Source organism: Mauremys reevesii, linkage group 1 (genome assembly GCF_016161935.1).
Source record: "Mauremys reevesii isolate NIE-2019 linkage group 1, ASM1616193v1, whole genome shotgun sequence".
NCBI classification, from domain to species: Eukaryota; Metazoa; Chordata; order Testudines; family Geoemydidae; genus Mauremys; species Mauremys reevesii.
In genome coordinates this window covers 157631339-157656079 of record NC_052623.1, presented here as the reverse complement: position 1 = coordinate 157656079, position 24741 = coordinate 157631339, and the positions used below count along the sequence as shown (strand labels likewise).

Here is a 24741-nt window from a genome sequence, read left to right as displayed (position 1 = left end):
GATATTTCCAGGTGATAAATGAAAAAATCTGACAATCAAGCTGTACAACATCGCCACACAGAGAGAGTCACATCTTTCTAATCTAATCTGTGATATGATATGACAATTTTTTTATGAAATTTGTTTTGTCAGTCAGCCTGTCTTTAATCTCTTGCTTTTTTTTTTTTTTTATGTGCATCTAAACTTGATCTGCCATGTGCAATCAAAAGTTAGGTTACATGCCATAGCAGTTTTCCTATCCCTAGAATGCAATGGTCCAGAAGGGTAATCCTCCATTCTTTCCTTTTGTCTGACAGATTGTGCAGATTTGCTTTAGTTTGGCATTTCATGCTGAAATAGCATTGTGTGCTAATGATTGAAACCAAATAGCCATTTCCATATGAAATAATAGATGACATTGTGCTAAAAAATAAAAAAATAATGAAAAAAAAAAAAATATTAAAAAAAAAAGATCATTGCCTAAAAGTATTATATGTCTGTAAAATATTAATATACATGTATTTATTCCTCCAATAAATATAATAAAACCTCTTTCAGAGCTGATCATATTTACAATATATGTAAATAAGAACTGAATAAACGCCTGTTTCATCATAACCTTTTTATGGCTCTAAAGGAAGAGAGGTAGAATCTTTATAGGCACAGATTGCATGCAATTTCTCAGTGGCTAACAGAGAGGAAATAGCATGAAGACACTAAACATGCACACGTGGTAGTATCACATTAGCAGGGGTGATCAATCACTACTTCAAAGAGCTTCAGAGCCCAACACTCCCACACATCTAATCTTCTCAAAGCTATATAGTAACTTATTATAATAAAGGATTATAACAATACTGGCACAAGGAATCTTTCTACTAAACTGAAATGCCGGGTTTCATCTTTGTTGAATTGCTGCCTCCAGAAAGGCTTTCTTTTCAATGACATGGATATATCATGGACAAGTATCTAATCAATAGCTTAAAGTATCACATAGCACTAAAAAAATCCCCCACTCGTCCCTACAGGATTACTTCTTTTATTGCTTCCTTTATTGGCGAGCACTGGGCACCCAGTTAAGATGCTGATAAATAACTGAAATATGGTGGTCAAAACATACAAATGATCCTGCATATCAAATTGTAGTGTTGCTATTGCCGCGGTTGCCCATATACAAATATTCCCGGGCTGTCAAGGACATTTATAAAAGCAGATCAAAGGTCAAGCCTCCCTAGAGGGCAACTCTGTTCTTAGCCTTTTGCTTCTGTGGAAATGTCTGTTTATTAAGCAGATAAAGAAGATGCTGTTTCTGTGAAGAATTAAAACTGTGAAGAATTGAATTTAAACTTGCTTAAATGCTTTTATTTTTTTAAAAGCCTTTTTTGCTTTAAAAAATGTTTGACTAAACAAAAGAGAAAATAGTTTAAAACCAGGATTTTTTACTGGCTTTGGAGGTTATTTGCTGGGAGGCAGTTGACAAAAGCAGTAACCACGGAGACCCTTTTGGGGTTACACAGCTAAAATGAGTATCTTCTGCTTGGAAGACATGGGACTTCCTTCCCATGGCTTTAATACACCTATACAGATGTGCAATGTGAGGATAGAGGGAGTAACTGAAATTCAGTGAGAGAATGTTTACTCCTGCCTGTATTCACACATCTTTTAACCCATCCTGAAACCTTGTACAGATCTTTCATCTGTAATAATTCTCAGTAGATTTGTCATCTGTTAAATCAAAGCACAAAGAGTAAGAGAGAAAACAACTATCAAACATCAGACACAGCCCACTTTTAGTTGTGACACTTTTCTACATGTATGCTCATCAGCAGAGGCCATTGCACGTGCCCAGGGTCCGATGCACATCATAGTTACATGGCTGTGCAAATAGCATCACGATTTCTCCTTTATTGTCAATCTGCCTCATAAATCTGTACCGATTCTACTCAAGGCCTGCTCGCCATTCTACTTTTTTTCCAACTCCCCCCAGGCTGTTTCTTTGTTCTGTGTGTCCCCATAAAGCGGAATTCTGACTGATTTCCTGCATGCTGCTACTCTTAAAAGGGCAGAGGAGGAGGCAGCTGGATGGCAATCCATCCAAAATGTGGACAGAACAAGGATGAGAATGATCACCACCCACCTGGACCTTCTCTCACAGTCTCTGCTGAGCTTTACTGTCCTCATAAACTCCCCTATTCCTGAAGGGTTCTGAAGCTTATACAGCAGAGGAGACTGTGGCTGGCTGAAGGAGTGGGGAGACAGGTACAGTCTGCAGCAGAAAGGACTGCAGGTCTCATGGGTGATACGGGGGGGCGGGGGGAGGGGGTAGGATTGGAGGACTAGGTAGCTGACATGCAGAGCTTCAAAGCCCATTAGAGCTGTCCGGCCTTGCTCCATTGTTCCCAGAACCTTGAATGACTGATAATTGTCTCCAAATGTTAGCAGAAGAAAATATAATCTCCCGTGGAGTGTGTCACCCAGAAAAGGTCACTTAGCCACTTTTAAAACAGGGATAATACTAACCTCACTGGGATGTTGTAGGGCTTAATTAATTTTTGGCAAGCTCTTTTGAAATTCTCCTGTGTAAAGCACTGTATAAGAGCAATTATTTGAATTACTACGGGCCATTCCTGGTCCCATTGAAGTTGAAGGCAAAATACCTGTTAACATCACTGTCAGAGGAGGATTGCGAGGCTCCTTTCTTTCGCTGTTGCTAGAGAACAGGACTAGGCGATGGATATCATCTTACGGCTTTTATAGTAACATACTATCTTTACTTTGATCCCATGTGCAGTGCTAGTAAGAGGTTTGCAACACTGTTTGTGAATGTGGATGTCACCTCTGAGCCTCACGAGGTCTCTGCTCTCTGGTTCCTGTGGTACGTGAAGCAGTGCGGGGGGACAGGCAGGATATTCTCCACCACCAACGGTGGGCAGGTACAGTAAAGCCATCAGCTTCTTATCTTTGGAAGAACACAGCATGCTTCTTGGCAGAAGCCCTTTAAACTTATTTATTTTGTTTGTTTTTAAAAGGAAGAACAAGAATCATGTAGACACTGTTCACTGCTGCATTAACAGGGCAGCCAAACTCCCATAGTTTTTACTTTACATAGAAACAATAGGTGCCATTGATTTCAGTATTAATAGGGTTCAGGTTGTATCAATGTGGAAGGCCATTCTTGTGGTTCAGGCCCTGGACTGGGGATCAGGAGATTTGGGTTCAATTCCTGACTCTAACTTTGGGCAGATCACCCCCTTTTGCTTAGTTCATCCTATGAAAAATGAGAATATTAGTAATATTTCCTGTCCTCATAGGCTAAATATATGAAAGGTATTTAAGTAGTGTAAGGTGATGGGAACTGCAAAAGTGCCTAGATAGATACAGACTAATATTTGAAACACAACCACCAATAGCTGGGTAACTAAAATCAAATATTTCCAATGTTTGTAGTTGATAAGACTGTCAGAGCACTCTGATGAAGATAAATGCCTGTATTTATGTGTTATATAACCCTAAAATGTGTGTGAAGTGATGTATTTAATGCAAATAACACACATGAAGAAAAGGAAGAATCGGCTAATGTTCTTGCACAAAATGAATGTACATTTAATTGCACTCTACTATACTGAAATGAACCTATTTGACTCACCTCTGATATATGTGAGACAGGGTTTTTTAAAAATTTCTAGTTATAATTAATACTACTGGCAGATTTCAGGCCCATGCTACTTGCTTTTTATAGCTTGTTTATGTATAATTATGGCAATCGTTACTATTACTGGTGGGCAGACCTCCAAAAAGGATGAGACTGACTTCAGCTGAGCATTCGCAAGTTCGAATGCTTACCCAAACCTTAGCTGAACCTCTGGGATCTCCAGGATTGGTTTGGAAGTCACATGAGAACAGCTTTCTCATGAGATTTCTGGCACTTTTGGTCCCATTGGTGAACAGACCCAGCAAGCTCAGAGGTCTCTGCTCTCAAAAGGGAAAAAAATACTAGGAATACGGTCTCCAAATTAAGTCACCTAACTTTCCAAAAGGTCAAAAAGGAGTTGGGTTTATTTTGAGTGTTGAGAGCAAAAGTTCTATATAATTCTTATTTTATCCAAACCAAGTTTGTCCATCTCACATTGTTGAACTGTCTCTTTTTCTCTTCCAGGAGAGGAAGTTTGTTGGAGGTTCTGGTCAGATTAGTGAGAAGTTAATGGAATGCTTGGGAGGCCGAGTGAAGCTAGAGAAACCTGTAGTCCGCATTGATCAGTCAGGTGAAAATGTCATTGTGGAGACCTTAGACCATGAATCATACGAGGTAATTCAATACCTTACATTAGAGCAAATATTTGTAGGGGTCTGTTTTTAAATCTTTAATTGCTCCACTCGTCTTCTCAATAAGCCTGTAGCACAGAGGCAGTGTAACAAAGAAGTGAGCCACAATAACCAGGAATCACATTTTCTGCTATTCCCTAAGTAATACCAATGACACAGCTTGGGATGGGCACTGGAGAAGCAGAGAATTCTAGAATGTGTATTTGTGTCATTCCTTTACTATTTCTACTTCTTTGCATTCAGTTAGCTTCAGAATAAAAGAATATCTCCAGGGATGATTATAGAAATTCAGTGCAAGCGAAACATTCTCCAGAAACATTTCAGAGATAGCTTCCAAGCCACAAAATGGAAGGTCAATCAAAAAGGAGCCAAGTGTAAGAGGAATGGTCTTCTGACCAGTTAGAAGAGAATAGTTTCCCAATTGGATGGTCATTTATACAGTACTTGTTGTCATTTTACAGTTTCCACAACCAAGACATCCTGAGAGGTCTACTTTGTAACTTGCATGCTATGGGCCAAACTTTCTTTGCTTTGGAAGATATTACTGTCAGCACACATACTGTAAAGCTTCCCCAGCTGTAATAGAGAGAGGCTCAAATACTGGATAATGTATTTCGTTTACGTACTATTTCTTTTCCAGGCCAAGTATGTTATTAGTGCCATTCCACCAGTTCTTGATTTGAAGATTCATTTCAACCCACCATTACCACCAATGAGAAACCAGCTGATCAGCCGGGTTCCCATGGGCTCAGTCATCAAGTGCATGATATACTACAAAGAACCTTTCTGGAGGAAAAAGGGTATTACATTTTAATCGGGAGTTTTCTTTTGTATTGTATTATGCTAATACAAGAGTTCACATTAGAAGGGGATTTCATCTCTTTTCAGCTACTTCTCTGAGAGTCCTAAAAAGAGAGGGGGGAGAGAAAGAGAGAGAGTCTAGAGAGTATATAGGACATGAGGGAAGAAGTTGGGATACACTAACTCTTGTTCCTTGTTGTTCTCCTTACCCCCGTCCACCATTTTTCTTCAGTGGCATCTTGGAACGAGACTTATCTCTGCCATTAGTTACCTAAACATAATGGTGGAATTGGGGCATAATGGGGAGCGATTTTATGCCATATACTGCATGACTGTGACAATGTTTTCTTGAGAATAGTTTGTAGCTAAAAACATATAGCCATATGTCTTGGCCAGCTAGAGATCCTAAGAGTGCGGAAGTTGAAATATTGCCCAAACCATTTAAAGTGACAGCACTGAACACAGTGCCTCTTTAATTCTTGCAGGAGTACACCAGACAGTCTTTGTTTGCCTTTAAGCTTTTGGGTAGATTTGCATCAGGTGACTGTAAAGCTGTCCAGTGTGTTCTGGAAAAACTGGTGCTTTGAGAGCCATGTTTTTAATAACAATTGTACTCTGTGTTTCCAGAACATTTAGTACAAGCATCCTGAAATCTTTTGTATCCGGCATATGCCTGTCATAAAAACCTAGTGTGCTTGCCAAAATGTTAAACACCGGCAATACTCAAGAACAGTGTGTTTCTGTGCAATTAACTGGTACCCCAGTCATGTTGGTTATAACACCATTTTTTTGGTCATAAATTCAATTATATGAATATCCTTATGTTGTCTCTGCTTTTTTAAAGATGCCCAGAACAGGTTGCTAAAAGTCTCAGGAGCCCATATCTAAAATATCTCACCTAGGTAGAAAATAGTACTTCCCAGAGCCCGAGGAACAGGGCACACAATCTCTGGCAGAACAATTCCCTGGAGCAAGAGAGTGGTGTCATATTCTTTGTCACACCACGCTGGTGGTTTCACCTCTTTCTCTGTCGTAGTTCTCCAAATTACCTGGATTAATAAAATCCATTTTTTTTCTCCTCTTTGGTTTCTAGACTACTGTGGTACCATGCTCATTGAAGATGAGGAAGCTGTGATTGGAATGACACTTGATGATACCAAACCCAATTGCAGTGTTCCTGCCATAATGGGGTAAAAGAGAAGAGGGACAATTGCCCATTAATTTTTGTGGGCCTGGGGTTTGAGGAGATATGGAAACCTACCAGTGGGGGAAAAATCTGAAAATATTAACAAAAAGGTAGAGCTGGTCGAAAAGTGATGAATTACTTTATTTCACATAATATATTCAATATTTTTCTCCCCAAATTTTGTCTTTAAAATTTTTTCAACTTTTTTTTTTTAAATTTTCAATTGTTTTGGTGTGGAAAAAACTGGAAAAAGATGTTTGTTTTATTTCTGTTTCCCTCCCTGCCCCTGTCCCTTTTGTCCCTGGCCTCCCCAACGTCAAAATAAGAAAAGGAAAAGGGGAGAGAGAGGAGGAAAGAATGTAAAGTGAGTTGGTGGTGGCCAGGGGAAATCCTCCAAAATCAAACATTTTTAAAAAAAAAAATCAAAAATTTTCTACAATCCCTCCCTCCCGTTTTTTTTGAATGAAAATTTTCAGTCAACTCTATTAAAAGGGATTTCCTTCCAATAAATGTGTTTTTCCTCCCTGCCCCCAGTAATCAAAAATGAAATGCAACATTTCCTTATATAAGGCTATTGAGCCATACCACCTAATTCCACTCTAGTCTTGGTAATTTGCTATTACTATACCAAATCCTACAGCTGTCATGAGTGGGTTTACTATGCCATGAAAACAGCTGCTATGGCTCTTCTGACCCTGACCAGAGTGTGGGTCCCTGCATGCAGGGACCAAAGCAAGAGGTCTGTACATCGCCAATGCCATGGCACACACCTGTGGAGGAAGTGTTTGGGGATGAGACTGGAGCTGTGCTTAATTTATAATGAAAGAGGTGCCAGGGCTCAACCAATTAGGTGCTGGAGGCTTAAGCAATTTTTTTACATTCATAACTTTGCAGAAAGCCCAGAGGTGCTCGGGCTATGAACTGCCAAGTTACAGGTGCCAGGGCTCTGTCCTGACAAGCCCTGGCACAAATTAAGCCTTGGCCTGGAGAAAAGTGACTTCATAGATCCACCAGCCAGTCTGTCCCCCCACGCCCTCCCCACAGGAGAAAGAGTGCACCAGATGCAGTGGCTACTGTTGCCCTGTGGCTATTTTCCCCTCTGCTGCATGGGGAAGGATGTTTCCTCTTTTTCCATTAGTGTAACCCTAGTAAATGTCTCCAGCAGACAGCCTGAGATAAAGATTTGACCTTTAGAAACTTTCTGAAAGCTGAGCTTAAATCCTGCAGAACTGAAGAAAAGTGTATAGCCACATTTCTCAGTAAGAATTGAAAGGGTTGGAAAGTGGCCGCCAGGTAAAGACTTAAAGACCTAAAGATAAGAGACAAATGTTAGAAGCTGGCATCATCAAGCCACCAACCAATAGCATTTTAAAGGGCACTATTTTTTAATGGATGCCATCATTCCTTTTGTGTGTGTGTGGTTTTCTTTTTTCAGTTTTATTCTCGCTCGAAAGTGTAGAAGACTGACACATCTCACAAAGGAAGAAAGGTAAAAACAAAGTGCCATAGTTTTACACAGGATCTAATTTAAGTTTTTGTTTTAAATTCTCATAGTCTATCTCTCTCTCTCTCTCTCTTTATGTATCAGACAAAACATTTCCTGCATGCAATAATTACAGGGATGTTGGCTATTAACTAAGCATGGTTCGCAGTGCTGTCACGTCAAAACTGCAACACTTAAATTTTGTTTCCTTAGGAGCCATGTGAAGCCTTTATCCAAAATGGCAGTAATCATGGCAGCGTCTATCTGTCCTTTGTAAAGCCAAGTCCTCAAGCTCCCATTTGACTGCTTTGAGCTGTTTGGACTAAGCTTCACTTAGTGGGCAACTGGGGATTCCCATTGTATTCGGGAGTGCCTGGGTAGCATAAAGCCAGACTAGCCAGCTCCATGCTCCCCACTGCTGCTCCTCTGTCCCCACACAGTGGAGTGGGTGTGTTCAGAGAGTGCCAGAAGTGGGAGCGGCTGAGCTGGAGTGCTCAGCACCCTAATGGTCTTGGATCAGACCCTAGAGAGCTATTTCAGCCTTTGTAAGTTAGCGCAGCCTTAAAGCTGCTTCAGTTTGTCATGGGATGAACCAGCCCTAAGGATTAGGGGGTAGAAAGGTGACAGAAAGCTGCCTTTGACCCTGTGCTCAGAGCTCAACACACTTGAAGATCTAGTCCACTATTTTGTTATAGCAGTCTCCTCCCTGCTATTGTTTAAACATAAATAAAAATAGGTTTTAAAGGGTAGTAGAGTTTTGCCCTCAAAAATATATTCCCAGCATTTCACTGAACTAATCAACAAAGCTAAATTTATATGGCAGGGTTGGGGGAAGGGGGAGACCTTTATTTAAATGGGGACACAGTATTTTCAAAATTAAAAACGTGGGATGCTCCATGTTCAGTTACACATTTTAACAGTGATGGTCAGCCCAATTAGAGACGATGTTGGTGTCCTCAAATCAGGGATATATGAGCTCTCGCAGCTTTTGTAAAGTGGGATCATGTGGAGCATTGCTCCACCAGCTCTTAGAGCAGCAGCACTGTTCCACCGAGCCTCTTTAGTTTTTCAGGAATAGACCAGATATTCTCCATCTGCATTTAAGCTTTGGGCTGGAACTACAAGAGGTGATTGTCACAACAAAAGCTGGATGAGCTTGAAGTCCATTGTGTTCAGCATTTCAGGCTCTCATTAACACCAAATGCCCCGTTTCACCGTGTATCAGCATATTAAGTGCAATCGAACATTTGCAGCACTTGAGAACAGCTTATGTTTCTGTGCAATAAAAGGACACCTTTGTTATTTATAAGGGTGCCACATCCTTATAGACAGACAGACCAATTTATCAATCAGTGTCAGAAGCATTAACATGTTTATCTGACTCTGAGATTAATTTTTATACAGTGGGACTTGGAATATTTACTGAATGAACATTACACTGTTGATGACTCTCAGTGGTGAAGAACGGTTCTGACATACGCTGTGCTTAATGTGGTACATTACGTACAAGGAGAAATCCATCCTGCACACAATTTAAGCCTCACTTTAGTTCTACACAGGGAAAAGGGGCAGACTGAGTGGCTGGCCAGGAGGCGTCTCCACACCCAATGGTAAGCTAGTGGGACAGATACACCGAGTCACTGATGTTGGGACTGGGTTTCCAAGGATCCAGAAACTGTGTTCCAGGGGTTGCATGCAGGGCTGGCTTTAGGAAGTGCGGGGCCCAATTTGAACATTTTCGGCAGGGCCTCAGCAGGGATGACTTAAAAAAAAAAAAACACGTAAAAAAACCCTTTCATTTCTTCCATGTATTATTTACTTTCCATAACTATATAAATAATAACAAAATTATATATTACGTACATTGCGCAATGTGTGCGGATGCATGTTAACCCCATCTAAAGTTCTTGACGCCCCTCCAGGGACCCCTGCCCCATCCACCCCCTTCCCTGTCCCCTGCCGCCCCATCCAACCACCCCTTCTCTCTGTCCCCGACTGCCCCTGGAACCCCTGCTCCTGACTGCCCCCCACTGCCCCATCCAACCCCTGCTCCTTCCTGACTGCCCCCCCGGGACCCTTGCCCCCATTCAATCCCACTGTTCCCTGCCCTCTGATCGCCCCGACCCCTATCCACCCACCCACAAGCGCCCAAACTCCCCTGCCCTCTTCCAACACCCCATCCCTGCTCCCTGCCCAATTACCGCGCTACCTGGAGCCGCTCAGCTGGGGCTGGGGCTGGGCTGGAGCCACTCGGCCAGGATCAGGGCCGGCGCTGCGAGGCCCGAGCCAGCGCCCCTTGGCTGGGGCCAGGGCCGGGCTGGGGCTGGGGGCGTTCAGACGGGGCCAGGCTGGGGCCTGGGGGCCAGGCCAGAGGGACCGGGGCTGGAGCCAGGCCGGAGGAAGCCGCTCGGCTGGGGCCGGACTGAGCCGCGCCGCGCCTCCCTGGAGCCCTCCTCGCGCCCCCTGCCCCAGCTTACCTGCCCCTGCTTGTTTCCAGGCTTCCCGCGAACACCAGATTCGCGGGAAGGAGGGGAGGGGGAAGAGAAGGGGGCGGAGCGTTCAGGGGAGGAGAGGGAAGTGAGCTGGGACTGGGGGCGGGGTGGACAGCTGCGGGGCCCAATTCAGAAGAATTGGTTGAATCGGCCTAAAGCCGGCCCTGGTTGCATGCAGGGGCTATGGCCACTACACTGCCCCATTGGCTGGAACAGGAGTCACAGTGCAACAGTGCTGCAGCCTGCCCACCTGTTGTGCGAGTGAAACCCATCTCCACCTACTACCTGAGATTCCCCTAGACAAAGACTAATCACTAATGACAGTGGGTTAGATTGTGGCCCAGTGGGGCATCTTGTGCTCCCTTATGCCAGCTGCCCAGACTGAGTATTAGTGCAGGGAGGAGAACAGCCTCCATTGACTGCGACAGTGCCACCTCCATCTCCTGTGCAGTGCAACAGGGGCAATACAATACCTGCTGGCTAGCAGAGCTACACTATGCACTGGGGAAGTACCCTGCACCAGGTACTTCCTCCACAGAGCAGAGGGAATCCAGGAGGATGCTTAGAGTCACAATATGCTTCCTTGGCTGCTTCTGGAGCAATGCAGCAATACGTTCCCTTTGCTCAAGGCTTGTGGGAAACCATGACTGAGCACAGGGCCTGGAGATGAGGATTTTGCCCACAGCGCATGTAGATGTACGGTACGCTCTGGACAGAATATTAGCAATAGGTCATTTAAATAAAATACTAAACCGTTCCAGGGCAAAAGGCACAGCTGTGTGAGCAGCAGGCACATCTGCAAAGATTCACCCTTGTTGTGGGGACCACTCAGATAAATCTCTTCAATAAAATGTTGTCACCGACCCCATTCAACCCTTTTGAAATGGCATATTTGTTATTGAGAATTAAAGCTATATAATGCCCTCCTATGCATTTATTTGCTTGGCTGTCTGAAAATGCCATTTTCAGGTTAATACACCTCTACCTCGATATAACGTGGTCCTCGGGAGACAAAAAATCTCACCGCATTATAGGTGAGACCATGTTCCCTGACCGCCCCCTCCAGAGACCCCCCCCATCACTCCCAGGACCTCACCCCCTACTCAACCCCCCTGTCTCCTGACTGCTCTGACCCCTATCCACCCCCTCGCCCCCTGACAGGCACTCTCCGCCAGCGGCAGGAAGCGGAGCATCACGGCCCCAGTCTGCTCCACTCCGCCAGCTCTCAGCCGCGGCGCTCCACTTCCTGCCGCCGCTGAGTGCGGAGGTTGGGGAAAGGATGCCCCCCGCACTCACCTGCGGCGGGAAGCGGAGCGACACAACCCCAGCCCGCTCCGCTTTCCTTGCCCCGGCCCCAGCCGTGTCGCTGCGGGGCGGCTGGGGAAAGGTCCTGCACTCACCTGCAGCAGGAAGTGGAGCACCATGGCTGGGAGCTGGCGGAGTGGAGCTGGCTGGGGCTGGGCTGCTTCGCTTCCCGCCACCGGTGAGTGCGGGGAGGTTGGGGAAAGGATGCCCCCCGTTCTCACCTGCGGTGGGAAGCGGAGCGCTGCAGCTGGGAGCTGGCAGAGTGGAGCAGGCTGGGGCCAGGCTGCTCCGCTTCTGCCGCTGCTGGTGAGTGCGGGGGGGATCCCTTCCCCCAAAGACCCTCCCCCGAGAGACATGGCTGGGGCCGGGGCGAGGGAAGCAGAGCGGGCTGCTCCCATCCCCCTGCTAATCCCCCGGGCCACTCTGGGACTGTGGGGCCCCCAAAAGTGCCCTCCCACAGCTCCTGCCTCCCGAACCCTGGGGAGGGGGGAGCCTCTGACTGCCCCTGAGACCATCTGCCCCTTATCGAACCCCTCAGCCCCGGCCTGGTCTGGCACCCTTAACACGCTGCTCAGAACAGTGTGTCAGAGCTTTACCGTGTTGTATGCAAACCTGCGTTATATCGGGGTAGAGGTGTATTTACTTTTGCTTTTGTAAAGTCATTTTGTCTTTGCAATTTAGTTATCAAATAGTGGTGCTTACAGCTTCTCGGAACCAAATTGCTCTCTTCCCGCAAGGACCTCCACCTTCCCGCAGCGAAGTTGGTTACCTCTGCTACACAATTCGCCTTCCTAGGACCCTGCAATGGGCTCTCTGGAGGTTCTGTGATCCACATCGGGGAAGAGGGCAGAGCAGACCTAGGTTTGGAGGGATGCTAATTATTCCTACCACAATTCTGTGAGGAACAGTCAGGACAGTTAATACAGCCTGAAGTTGTATTAACTTTTCTGTGGAGCTCCTCTGTGTGATGGAGACACCCAGGATGAGTCCAGGAACATCTGCAGGGTGAGCTGTCAATGGCCATATGGCTCCAATGGACTGCAGTGTTAGAGAGCTGCGGGGGGAGGGAGCAGAGTGTCCTATGCATAGTCCAGTGGCCTGTGACTTTTGGAGATTCCTGAGAACCCCGGGCTTTCAGGGCTGACCCCCCGTTGTTTTTGAAGGTTGGAAACCCAGCCTCCAGTGGAAGAATGCAGCGTCCTCTGGCACTTTTCTGTGAATTGCCTTGCTAGAGCACCCGAGCTGGGCCTTTGTCTGAGATGGATAGAAGGGACTTTCTTTAGGTCGGATAAAGAAAGAGCTAGCAAAGAGGTCTCCTTCTAATCATTGTCACTGGCTCCCTTTCCCTGTCGACTGCAGTGTGACTCCCACATTGAGTTTTTGCAGCTCTCTGAGCTCCCCCTAGTGTTACTTAGGGCTGCTTGGCATGTCTGTGGAATTGAATTGTGACAAGAGTTTGGAAGAGCTTGTGTTTTGGCTCACAGTATGTGACAGCACAATATTAATTAGCACAGTCAGTGTGTGATACACACACCCACACACCATAATGGGCACAGATCCAGCAAGTCTCCAGAAGCCCCAGGCACTTACCTGAACCCAACTCTGAAAATCCTGTGAGAACAGTGAATCTCGCAGTCTGTCACATTAAGCATTTCTGCTCCCAGAACAGGTGATTCCTCAAAGGGCAGAAAGGAGAGGAAATATAACAAAGGACCAAATCTTTCCTCCCTGTCAGAAGCCCAGGTAGCTGGGCCTGGCACGGCGGGGTCCTGCGAAGGTGGAGCGGGAAAGAAATCCTCCTCTGGGCACAGACCAACGGTCCAGTCCCTCCATGGTCGCTACTGTAACTCTGAATGTGTAAAGTATCAGAGGGGTAGCTGTGTTAGTCTGGTTCTGTAGAAGCAGCAAAGAATCCTGTGGCACCTTATAGACTAACAGACGTTTTGCAGCATGAGCTTTCGTGGGTGAATACCCACTTCTTCTACTTGCATCCAAAGAAGTGGGTATTCACCCACGAAAGCTCATGCTGCAAAACGTCTGTTAGTCTATAAGGTGCCACAGGATTCTTTGTTGCTTCTGAATGTGTAGTAGCCTCCACTCTTACTGTTTCCACATTATTCAGCATGGAATAGGGTTTGGAGCTGCATAGTGGGGCATCCTCTGTCCCCACTTTTCCCCAGTCCACTGCTGCAGCACCCCTGAAACCTGCTGCACAGGGAAGTAGCTGAATCACCACAAACCTGGGCTCCCTAATACCTGGGGGTTGTGGTCCACTTGTGCAGATTCCCTATATACCCTGCACTCCTGTATTTCTGCTGTGTCTGGGGCCCTACATTTCTTCTATGATTGGGACAGGATTTGCATCCAAAATGGATTGAGCATGGGTCTGTTTTTCTTTTTTGGTTCTTAACTGGTGCACTTGTCTCATTCTGATCTTTTCCCTTTTGGGAAATGGTGGGATATGTCTAGTACTAGACAACAAGGGCCAGCAAATCAGTGGGAAGTGGGAACCGACTCCATTACTATTGCTTTGTTACCAAAGGAAGTACAGGCCCATACAAATGAAGAAGTGAAAAAGGAAGAGGGACTTTGAAAATTCATACTGGTTCCCTGAGATCACAAGCAGCAGTGTCTGTTTCCCTCATCAAAATTCAGCACAGGCTGTCTGCCAGGAGACAAAAGTACAAAACCTCACTTCTCTCTTTCTCTGGCAGATTAAATGACTTTTGGATAATATACAAATTTGAGATGATAGAGATCAATGTCTTAGGGAGTGATTTGCAAAACTGCTCGTAAAGTTAGCTCTCATAAAACAGAGCATGTCAGTACACAGATCAAGTTTATTGACTCATTTCTGAAGTACAACTCCCGGCCTCCAAACTCAGTAATCAGAATAAAACCAAAAGAGCTGAAACCTCCAACTTAGACACAGAATAACCTTTGTTCTCTCAAAATAAGAACACATCAGCAATGGATTATTTTCTTTCTTGTCTTTAAATCTTTGCTGCATTTCTCCCATAGGAAGAAGAGGATCTGCGAGCTCTATGCAAAGGTTTTGGGATCAGAGGAAGCCTTACACGTAAGAACATAACTTTAAGTGTGTTTTGCTTACAACATAGCACATCCTGCCGATCTCATTATTGTAGTTGGGAGGCACAGGGTGAAGTTGGAAAATAGCAGTAAAATCGGTGTTCTTGGCACTGTGTCCCACGTTTAATTGGGATTAGTGTCTTCACCGTGCTTATTAGTTTGTACAGAAGAGTGATGAAAAATACTGACACGCTTTACATCCCATTTGAGAGTGATTAACACGTGTTTGTGTGAAGCAGTTAAAAATACAGGAGCTCATTTTAAAATGAGCCACTAAAGCCTCAGTGCAGAGTGTTACCTTCATTATTAGTATATGCTAAATCTCGGCCATTTTCAGCTGCTGCGCCACGGCTTGCCTCCCCATCCAGCCTAGGCCCGGCATAGTGTTCTGTTTTATCTCATGATTGCTCCCTCCCATAGCAACATCTGCTTTTGTTTCTTTCTGTTTTTCCCTTCCTAGTAAAGGAAAATGACAGTTAGGATTTGTATGCTCTCCCAGTTTCTGAAAACTCGTCCGCTTTATATTATAAACATCCTTTATTTTATTGGAGGCAATTTTAGGTGGTTGAAATGTTTAGACATGAATCACAATAGCATGCCATTTTACACATGGCTCCCACATACTGTATTGCTACAAAAGTGGCATACTTTGCAGACTCATTGTATAAGAACATAAGAACAGCCATACTGGGTCTGACCAGTGGCCCATCTAGCCCAGTATCCTGTCTTCCAACAGTGGCCAATACCAGGTGTCCCAGAGGGAATGAACAGAACAGAGCAATTATTGAGTAATGTATATAAGTAAGGATGGGTTATGGGGGTCCTTTCCAGTCATGATTTTGGTGCTTTAGGCAGCCTGGGAGTAAGCAGGTGCAATTTACACTGAACACAATGGGAAATTACACCTGCTTACACCAGGGCTGAATTTGACTCCATGTTGTCTCTGCTGCCTGAAGCTCAAGTCTACATAAACAAGAGAATTAGGAGGATCCAGTTCTACAGTGTCCAAATTAACCAGTAAAAAAAGCCAGCAGTGTCTAAAGTTAAGGCTTATGTCTCATCCACGTTGCATTAAGAGACTTGTTAAATGTGCTCATCTCTAGTCAGGCATTGTAAAGTGATACTGTAAATCATAAGCTATTATTCACTGCTGTTTTCTCAGTTCTTGTAATAGATTCATCCTTAGGGGTTTTTCCCCCTTCTGAGGTTTCATTAACTCTGTTTTACAGCCAGTGCATTATGAAGAGAAGAACTGGTGTGAGGAGCAGTATTCTGGCGGGTGCTACACAGCTTACTTCCCACCAGGGATAATGACACAGTTCGGAAGGTACAGTATCTCACGAAGGGACTCAACACCAGAACGATAAGAATGACCAGATAAATATCCTTTGTAAGGGCTGTAAGTCCTCTGTGAACAAATTTTCTTTATACCTGGAGTATTGCTTAGGGAATACTTCAAACAGCCTTGTGAAATTTTACTTCCCCACTTGCCTGGTTTAGATATTTTTGATGGATGAGTCTCATTATTAGTATTTTCACTTTCATCATTGACTACTGGGAAGAGTAGGTGAGTAGATTGCTTGATTGTTGGGGAAGGTGGGGGGTTGGTTGTTTTATTTTGTGTGCCCGAACTGGTAAATTTTCATGACAATTTTGCTTTTCAGATTTGGGTTTGGCATTACCATTTCCTTTGTGTTTTTTAATATATTTTATTGGTATTTTAAAAATAAAGTAAAAAGGCCTGATCCTGTAAATATTTATGAACATGAGTAACTTCAATGGACTGTTCCTATTAGCAGACAGGCCTAATGCAGTAACTACTGTGCCACCATGTATGTCCTCCCCGATTCAGGTTGTGAATGAAAACAAGAGTGACCCCAAAAAGCAGCAGTGGCCAACCTGGCTGTTGCTGTTCAGTTATGTTCAGTTAAGCGCTCTGGATCCTTTTTGAAATGTAAATTTCTGCAATTCTAAAATTGCTAAGAGCACTAAAGAAATCCTGATTTATGACCATATAGTGCCTTCAATTTTTAAAGTAGACAGAACTTACCTTAAAGTAGATGATTGCAGATCCCAGCAAAGCTATATGAGCCAGGAAAGTGTTATGAGGGCTACAGCATGCCATTCAGAGTGCTAGCGACTCCATCTTTCATCTAGAGTCTTGGCTGTGATAACAAGTGAGAACAAGCCTTGTCTCAGTCTAGTTCTCATTTAGACGTCCATGAGCCCCCGAATCACTCTCAGAAATAGCATTAGCAGGATTGCAGTAATACTTTCTGAGCCTTTAGAAAACATAAGGAGCACCAGGAAGTGTCTAAGGTAAGAAATGTAATGAAAGGCTGACTATCCTAATAGCCTGCTGCATTGCTAACTCTTAAGTGTTGATTGATATTTAAAGCACCCTTCTCCTGTTTTTTACGCAAGTAATTTTATCATGTTTTCCTGATCTGGCTGATATGACCTGTTTTTGTCCATTTTAAAGGATCATTCGCCAGCCAGTTGGTAGGATCTACTTTGCTGGCACAGAGACAGCTACAGAATGGAGCGGGTACATGGAGGGGGCTGTGCAGGCTGGAGAGAGAGCAGCTAGAGAGGTACAGCCCCACACTTATGGCATGCTGCATGGGGAGAACATTTAAGTGTGTTTTGCAAAATCAAGGCTGAGATTCTTAAAGCCATGTAAGGGATTTAGATACCCAGTGGGAATTAATTTTAAGGAAAATTCAGTATTGCCAAGATTGGATTAAAAATGAGATTTGAAAAAAAAATTAAAATTGGGTTCTTTTTATTTGCAATTCCATTTTTGAGCCTTTCGGAGCACCCAGGTCATGCTTTCAAGCTTTCCTCTGCAACTGTGAGGGCTAGACATTTCATTTTTTAAAGCTGAGATTCTTACCTAATCATGTGTCTCTAGGAACTGGAGCTGTGAGCTAAACATCAAATACTGTCAGACCTGCAATAAAAGGACAGGAATTGGTAACAATGGTGTCCAAATCCCATAGACAGCTTTGAAAAGCTCAGCCCCAAAGTTTATTTTCAAGAAAGATAGTTGTGCTGCGGGCCTGGAGAACAAGTTAGGCCTCGTGCTCAGTTGATTCTGAATAAAGATGATTCATAGGAACGTACACACTTCATTGTCTGTAAAAATGCCATTTTCCTAGCTATTTTTATAAGCATTGTGTTTTATGGGCAGATACACTTCAACAAAATAAATCTCCATATTTGTTTCATAAGAGGTTAAAGCAAGGGTCCCCAACATGGTGCCCGCGGGCGCCATGGCGCCCATGGGGGCATCTAAATGCACCCGCGTCCTGGCCGGCAGTCAAGCATCCGCCGAAATGCTGCCGAATTTCTGTGGCATTTCTGCAGTGACGCCTCTAGATGACGCCGCTTGCCGCCAACAAGCGCCGTCATCGAGAGGCGTCGCCGCCGAAATGCTGCTGAAATTCGGCAGCATTTCGGCGGATGCTCGACCACCGCAACAGTCCTTCATCTGGCGCCCGCCGGATGAAAAGGTTGGGGACCACTGGGTTAAGGGGTCAGCTTTGGGATCTCATATGAGGGAGGTAATCAATAAAATATCGTCATGTGTCAAGTGATGCAAGCATTAAAGCAGAACCTCTAGAGACCTCTGCTCAGGACAAAGCTGAAGAGCTTAGATGTTGGGCAACAGGAAAGAGTTGTATCCTGGGAGTGACATATACTTAAGAACTAATCCCCATAACACTGTTAATTGTGCTAACTCATAGATAGACCTGCCAGTCATCTTAGATCTGTCTGAAATGGGACCACATCTCAGGAGACATCAGATTTTGTTAACTCTGCAAAGGACTGGGATAGAATAACAAGAAATTAAGATATCCACATCATATTTCGGAAACATGTGCATTAAAAGAATAATGTTCACCTTACTGTCATACTCTCCTCCTTGTTTCATGTAATCCTAGCACTTTCTCATGTTCCCAATAGACACCAACTAATTTTTTAAAAATATATTTTGCATTTATGGCACTGAACCCTAGGCTCTCCCTCCCTCACATGACCTCAATCCTATTCCTGTGTTGGGGCAACATTTTTCAAAATTAGCTTCCGATACATTTTGCATGTACCTGTTTTACATCTACACGTCTTGTGTGCACTACTTTGATGTCAATTTTATAGGCTATAACCCACAGATTTGTGGTTAATATGAGGCCCTAGTTCAACAAGATCTTTAAGCCTGTGCTTAATTTGCAGCCTGACTGACTTCAGTGGCAGTACTCACATATGAAATTAGGGATCTGCTGAAGTACCTTGCTGAGTTAGGGTCTGAATGAGTTAAGGAGGCTTCTTCCACTCCTTCATCCTGAACCATTATCTTTCTTTCATAGAAAAATCAACATCACTCACACTGGAATGATTAAACAGATAGGAAAGAGGTGCTTCTCTGGGAGTATGTCAGTAAATAACAACCCTCCCCCCCCCAGCAAACTGATGTGCAAATATCAGATTTTCTGTTAAATCTGAATACACACAATCTTATTTGCTAAGCCTTTATCTTGATTATAGCAGCATCAGCTTAGACCAAAAACTGAAAGCCAAATGTTTTGCCCTTTAAAAGAATGAATAGGACTGATCAGTTCTTTATTTTCAGATACTGTGTTCTATGGGGAAAATCTCAGAAGGTGAAATTTGGAAGTCAGAACCAGAATCAGTTGTAAGTTTTCCTTCAATTCCTGTGAACTTTCCTTTGATATTAATGATGAGATAAAATATGTGTTACCTTTACGTTCATAAACTACAGCTACAATTACTATTCGACTGCCTGCCAAAACTGTCCATGGATAACTGGGAACATGACGGGTACCCAGAGAGGGGTGTGGGTGTCTAAATACTCTGTAAACGTGGAAAAGGAAAAAGAGTATTCAACTTTTAATAAGGCTAAAAATCCGTACAGGTATCTTTTACAATGCTTACCTTAAATTGATGGGAACGCTTTGGGCCTCGTATTTTTTCACAACCTATTATAGTTTTGGAAGCTTTTCAAGCTCAGGTATATTCATTGCTCACAGCCACCTTTAATTGTGCTGGTTGAATTTTTTTTTTAATTTGGATTAAAAAAATTGCTGAAATTTTTATGAGAAAAATAAGGAACAATTTTGGCAAAAAAATGTTTCCCGCCTTTTAAACAGCTCTTCTTTTTATTGAAGTGAGTACAAGGGAATGCAAATGGCCATCTTGGTCTTTTTCTTTAAAATATGTTAATTTCAGGTTTCAGGGACCCTCATCAAACATGTCCTGTTTAATTTGTTTTCTCAAGTAGAAGCTATCTACCCAGTTCTGGTTGTTTCCTGATTCATCAACAGGTCATTAACAGCAACAGACTGCCAGACCTTGCCTGAATATACTATACTTCTGTTTAAAAGATAAAATATGCATGTAAAGAAGTGGGTTTTTTACCCACGAAGCTGATGCCCAAATAAATCTGTTAGTCTTTAAGATGCCACCGGACTCCTTGTTGTTTTTGTTGATATTTATATTCTCCTTTCATAGCGGAGGTGATCCTGCACTAATACTGAATGTTCTCCCATCCAGGATGTCCCAGCCCGGCCAATCACTACCACCTTTTGGGAGAGAAACTTGCCGTCTGTACCAGGACTGCTGAGGCTGGTTGGATTTTCCACTTTCTTCACTTCCGTGGCTGCTGTTGGGCTGTTTGCCTACAAAAAGGGGCTGCTGGTTCGAAACTGAGAAAGGTGCCAGCACAAAGCTGCATACTTGTGTTCTTTTTCCAAAGTTTGTTTTGACGGGCACTTACCTGTCTTCAAAAGTAGATCAGGACTGGTAACGGGGGTGGGGGAAAGTAGAGATGCAACTTTAGAGTGAGGATGAGTGGAGGGGTTCAAATAAGGTAAGGACCCCCTGAATATTGACCTATTTTTAGCACCATCATTTGAGGTTCTGAGACAGTGGTGGGCAACCTGCAGCCCACGGGCCGCACATGGCCCATCAGGGTAATCCGCTAGTGGACCACCAGACAGTTTGCTTACATTTGCACAGCTGCCCGCAGCTCCCAGTGGCCGTGGTTCACTGTTCCCGGCCAATGGGAGCCGCAGGGAGCGGCGTGGGCCACACAGACGTGCTGGCTGCTGCTTTCCGCAGCTGCCATTGGCTGGGAAGGGCGAACTGCAGCCCCTGGGAGCTGCAGGCAGCTGTGCAAATTTAAACAAACTGTCTGGCGGCCCACGAGTGGATTACCCGGACGGACTGCAGGTTGCCCACCACTGTTCTGAGATGTTCCACTATGTGTTACTTCACTTTGAGTTTCTATCCAGGTCTGCAAATGAAAATGCCAAAATACCATGAGAAAGCTGTTCTGATGATATTTTCAGCTTTTTGTACACTTGTATCTGACCCAACCTGAACTCTGAACATTTAAAGGCACGCCCGGCCCTACTTATAAGTGGAATATTGCCACACTCAACTTCTGGAGATCTAAAAGACTTCAGTTGTAGCTTAAAATAACTTTTGAATAAATGCAAATGGCAGGTGAGGATCTTTTGATGTATTTTTTCCCAAAATGCCTCGAGCCCAAACAGCACTTACAAAAAAATGTGCGGCTAAATTTAGAGAGTTTGTTCCAAACTGTGCAAGTGCTCATGAGTTTGGCAAGAGTATAATTCCTCACATGACATTTCCAATCGCATGTTATGGACTATGGACCCAGTGGCACAAAAGAGGCTATAAAGCTGGCTTAAGTGGCCTCCTGAGGATTCCCCCTGGCTAGCGTCTCTGCAGCACCCTTATCCCAGCTGGGTTCCACCAGGCTGCTATGGGTAGTGCCAGGGATCAAATTAACCCTCCTGCTGACCCCAGGGAGCCGTGAAGTAACTTTTACAGCACTTACTTTTCTGCACCCTTGTCTAAGCTTTCTGGGGTAGGGGCTCTCTCTCACCTTGTGCTTGTAGGGTACAGTGGGCCCTAGGTCTCAGCTGGAGCCTACAGGCACTACCATAATAAGTAATAACTTTGTCCAGTGTTGAAAACAGCTTATCTGAGCCAGAGAATCTGAGCTAATGTCTACACATTTTCCCAACAATTAGTCCTTGAAATATAAATGGAAATCTCTAAATAACATTTCAATTTGTATTCCTTGGAATTGATGTTGTGTTGAGGAATGCACCTGGAATTGCGAGGGTGATTTCCCTTATGTTCTTCTGCTCTACAAAAATAAAAAAAAGCCCCTGCTCAGCTTTGCTTCTTGATTCATATCACTCTAAATTGGACTCTTTTATATGCACAATTAATAGAGTTATCTCCAACAGACCTATAGTCATCCAAGATGTGACCTGCCTCTCAGTCCTCTGTATTTCACTTAGGAGGAAAGGTTATTGTGGTTCTGCTCTTTTGAATATAATCTCCAGAAGAAGGGGATCTTACTACTTTCCCTTAGCACCATCAGGTTTCGTTATTTTTTGTAACAAAGCAAGACAAGGCAAGAGAAGAGCTTGAAAATCCTTCCAGATCACTATAAAGCTCTGTGTTAGTGAAAAGTATCCAACCCTTGTAGGTACCAAAGGCCCAGGACAATGGAGTTCAGTGTGAGTGACAGCAGCATGGTTTCCAGGGCGGTAGAATCATCTTCCTGCCCCTCACTTCTTTTCTGGACTGTAATTGCTTCCGAGGAGAAGTAGTTTCTACTTCCTGAGAGTGAGAGCAGCCGAACTGTGTTTGTTAGTCAGCCATTCTTTGACAAGATCTTGTCTTAAGCTTTCGGGCCTGAGTTTCAGCCTGCTAGCAAAATGGAGTACAATTTTTTTCTACCACATCTCTAGTCAGATCTAGTTTTCACCTTTTGTGTACCTTTGAAAACTATATTATTAAGAAATGTACAATCCTGCAGTGGGAGTTTTGGAAGTCCTAGGAGCAAATTCTCTGCTGGTGTAAACGGACACAGCACTACTGACATAAGTGAAACACTGAGATACCAACATTACAATATTTTCAATTGTCCTTTTCTATTCAACCTTCAGTCAAAGACTTTCTGGCATTACACTAGTTAATATGAAGCTATTATTCCATGCTACACTGAATGCCATTCTAACTATGCTCCATAAAGTCTTCTCTTGGTGACATTTCACACTGCTTGGCTCGCAGTTTTATGAGGAGAAGGTGTGAATGATTAAGCACAAGATCGTTGCTTGCCCTATATGCTTGCACAAAGGAATGAGGGGGCATCAAATGTCTTGCACAGGCTATCGGCGTTGCAGCTCTCAGTGCAGAAAGGAGAGCGGCCTCTGAGGAGTCACTACTCAGCCTCCCGCTCAGGTGTGCAGAATGGGGATGGGAAAGGTGGAGCCTTGACTAAGCCCCACAGCAAACCAGTCAGCATAGCTGAGGCAACATGAAGAGAGGGAAGTAATCTCTGTGTGGTTAAAGACTGGGGCAGATTACTTCCCACTGGAGTAAGAGAGGAGCAGGAGACTGAATTGTGACTTTCAACGTCTGCCCCTGGGGCAGTGCAGCTTGTGCATGGTAGACTGCTAAGCAACAACCTAGTCCTGGGCTATCACCTCCAGATCCATATGTCTGGTGAGAGACTTCATGATCTAGCTAGTCAAGATTTTGTAGGATCTTTAAAACAACCCCCCTGGAATCAAGATTAGGAGGACAGCTCATCAGCAGGGTGTTAACTGTAAAAGGGTCAATTGCTAAGCTATGCAAAATGCAATAAGCTCTTCCACATCAGTAGAAATGCAGTACAAGTCCAACGGATGTTCCCAAGATCTTAGTAACTATTCAGGGGGTTGAATCACAAAGAGATCAAGTGGAGCCCTTAAGGTTAAGCATGTACCGGTGCTTCTGTCCTCCCTGATTTGGGGCCTTTGAAACAATGTACACAAGAATGAAAAAAAATTGCTGTCTGCTATACGCAGAGTGTCACAGTTCGGGTCAACTGCACCTCTGTTTCCTCTTATTGGGTCAGCAAGTGTACCCACTCTTAGGCTTCCTTTCCCCTAGCCATTGCCTTTCTTGGGTGGATAGCTGTGTCTCTCTCCCTCCTGATGGGGGTATTTCCAGGTTGAACAGTTCCCTGCCTTCACTGTGATATTCCCAGCAAACAGCAGTCTGCCCAGACAGGCCTGCTTGCTTTCTCTTCAGAGACTAGTAATACAGTGGTTGCCAACAGCTAGAAGTTACTACACAGCACATCCTATGCAAGCCTCTTTTACTCTTAAGGTAAAAGCACTTCAGAAAAAACACATTAAAACAATACAAATCTCCATGCATACTATATGATCTTACCAGAGATCCCCTCCTCCAATTCTCTCCAGCATGATTTCTAGCAAGTGAGTCCTTTACACCCCTCAAATGAGTCTTTTTTTTGGGCACAAGTTCACAACAGCCTCAGCTCAGAACTAGCACACTCATGTGGTTGGAGGTCTTTGGATTGGAGTTTTTTAGAAGCAGGTAATCAGTATACAATTTGTTTCTCTCCCCAGGGCATAGTTTCAAAAGGATGGATTTGAGGTGGGTCCTTGCATTCTCCTCACCCCCCAGGTATTTCCTAGGAAATCCATTTAACATGTATTGTCCCCGAAATCCTTTGAAGTTCCTGATCTAGCTAAAGGCCTTGGCTACACTTGCAAATTTGCAGCGCTGCAGCAGGGTGTGAAAACACACCCTCTCCAGCGCTGCAAATTGTGGCGCTGCAAAGCGCCAGTGTGGTCAAAGCCCCAGCACTGGGAGCGCGGCTCCCAGCGCTGTCCGTTATTCCCCACAGGGAGGTGGAGTACGGACAGCGCTGGGAGAGCTCTCTCCCAGCGCTGGCGCTTTGACTACACTTAGCGCTTCAAAGCGCTGCCGCGGCAGCGCTTTGAAGTGCAAGTGTAGCCAAAGCCTTAATCCTGTTTTCCTGCTAAAGGAGTTCCATACAGCCCACAATAGTACACAAACATTTGCATTTTTAATAGAATGAACTCCAGAAGTGTTGAGCTTAATTCAGTAGGGCTTAGCTTAATTCAGTTACGTTTGTCCAGGACATTGCCATAAGTGTCACACAGAGTACATTGCACCAAATTCTTCTCTCCTCCTCCTTTCAA

The 24741-nt window shown here is 44.3% G+C and overlaps 1 protein-coding gene across 2 annotated transcripts in view; it reads left to right on the top strand.

Moving 5' to 3' along the window:
• The window catches only part of LOC120395245 (amine oxidase [flavin-containing] B-like), a 75003-nt gene extending 50734 nt beyond the window's left edge, over nucleotides 1–24269 (top strand). Inside the window, exons 6-16 of one of the 2 annotated variants that reach the window (XM_039519447.1) lie at nucleotides 2771–2912; nucleotides 4136–4285; nucleotides 4943–5102; nucleotides 6197–6293; nucleotides 7725–7778; nucleotides 14591–14648; nucleotides 15889–15986; nucleotides 17142–17253; nucleotides 19293–19355; nucleotides 20234–20394; nucleotides 20974–24269. In XM_039519447.1, the coding sequence (XP_039375381.1) occupies nucleotides 2771–2912; nucleotides 4136–4285; nucleotides 4943–5102; nucleotides 6197–6293; nucleotides 7725–7778; nucleotides 14591–14648; nucleotides 15889–15986; nucleotides 17142–17253; nucleotides 19293–19355; nucleotides 20234–20389 (1090 nt within the window). In that variant the 3' untranslated portion in view covers nucleotides 20390–20394; nucleotides 20974–24269. Of the gene's footprint in view, nucleotides 1–2770; nucleotides 2913–4135; nucleotides 4286–4942; nucleotides 5103–6196; nucleotides 6294–7724; nucleotides 7779–14590; nucleotides 14649–15888; nucleotides 15987–17141; nucleotides 17254–19292; nucleotides 19356–20233; nucleotides 20786–20973 lie in introns of those variants that run through there. The other variant, XM_039519446.1, reaches the window with a different exon arrangement.
• The last annotated feature ends 472 nt before the right edge of the window (nucleotides 24270–24741 follow it).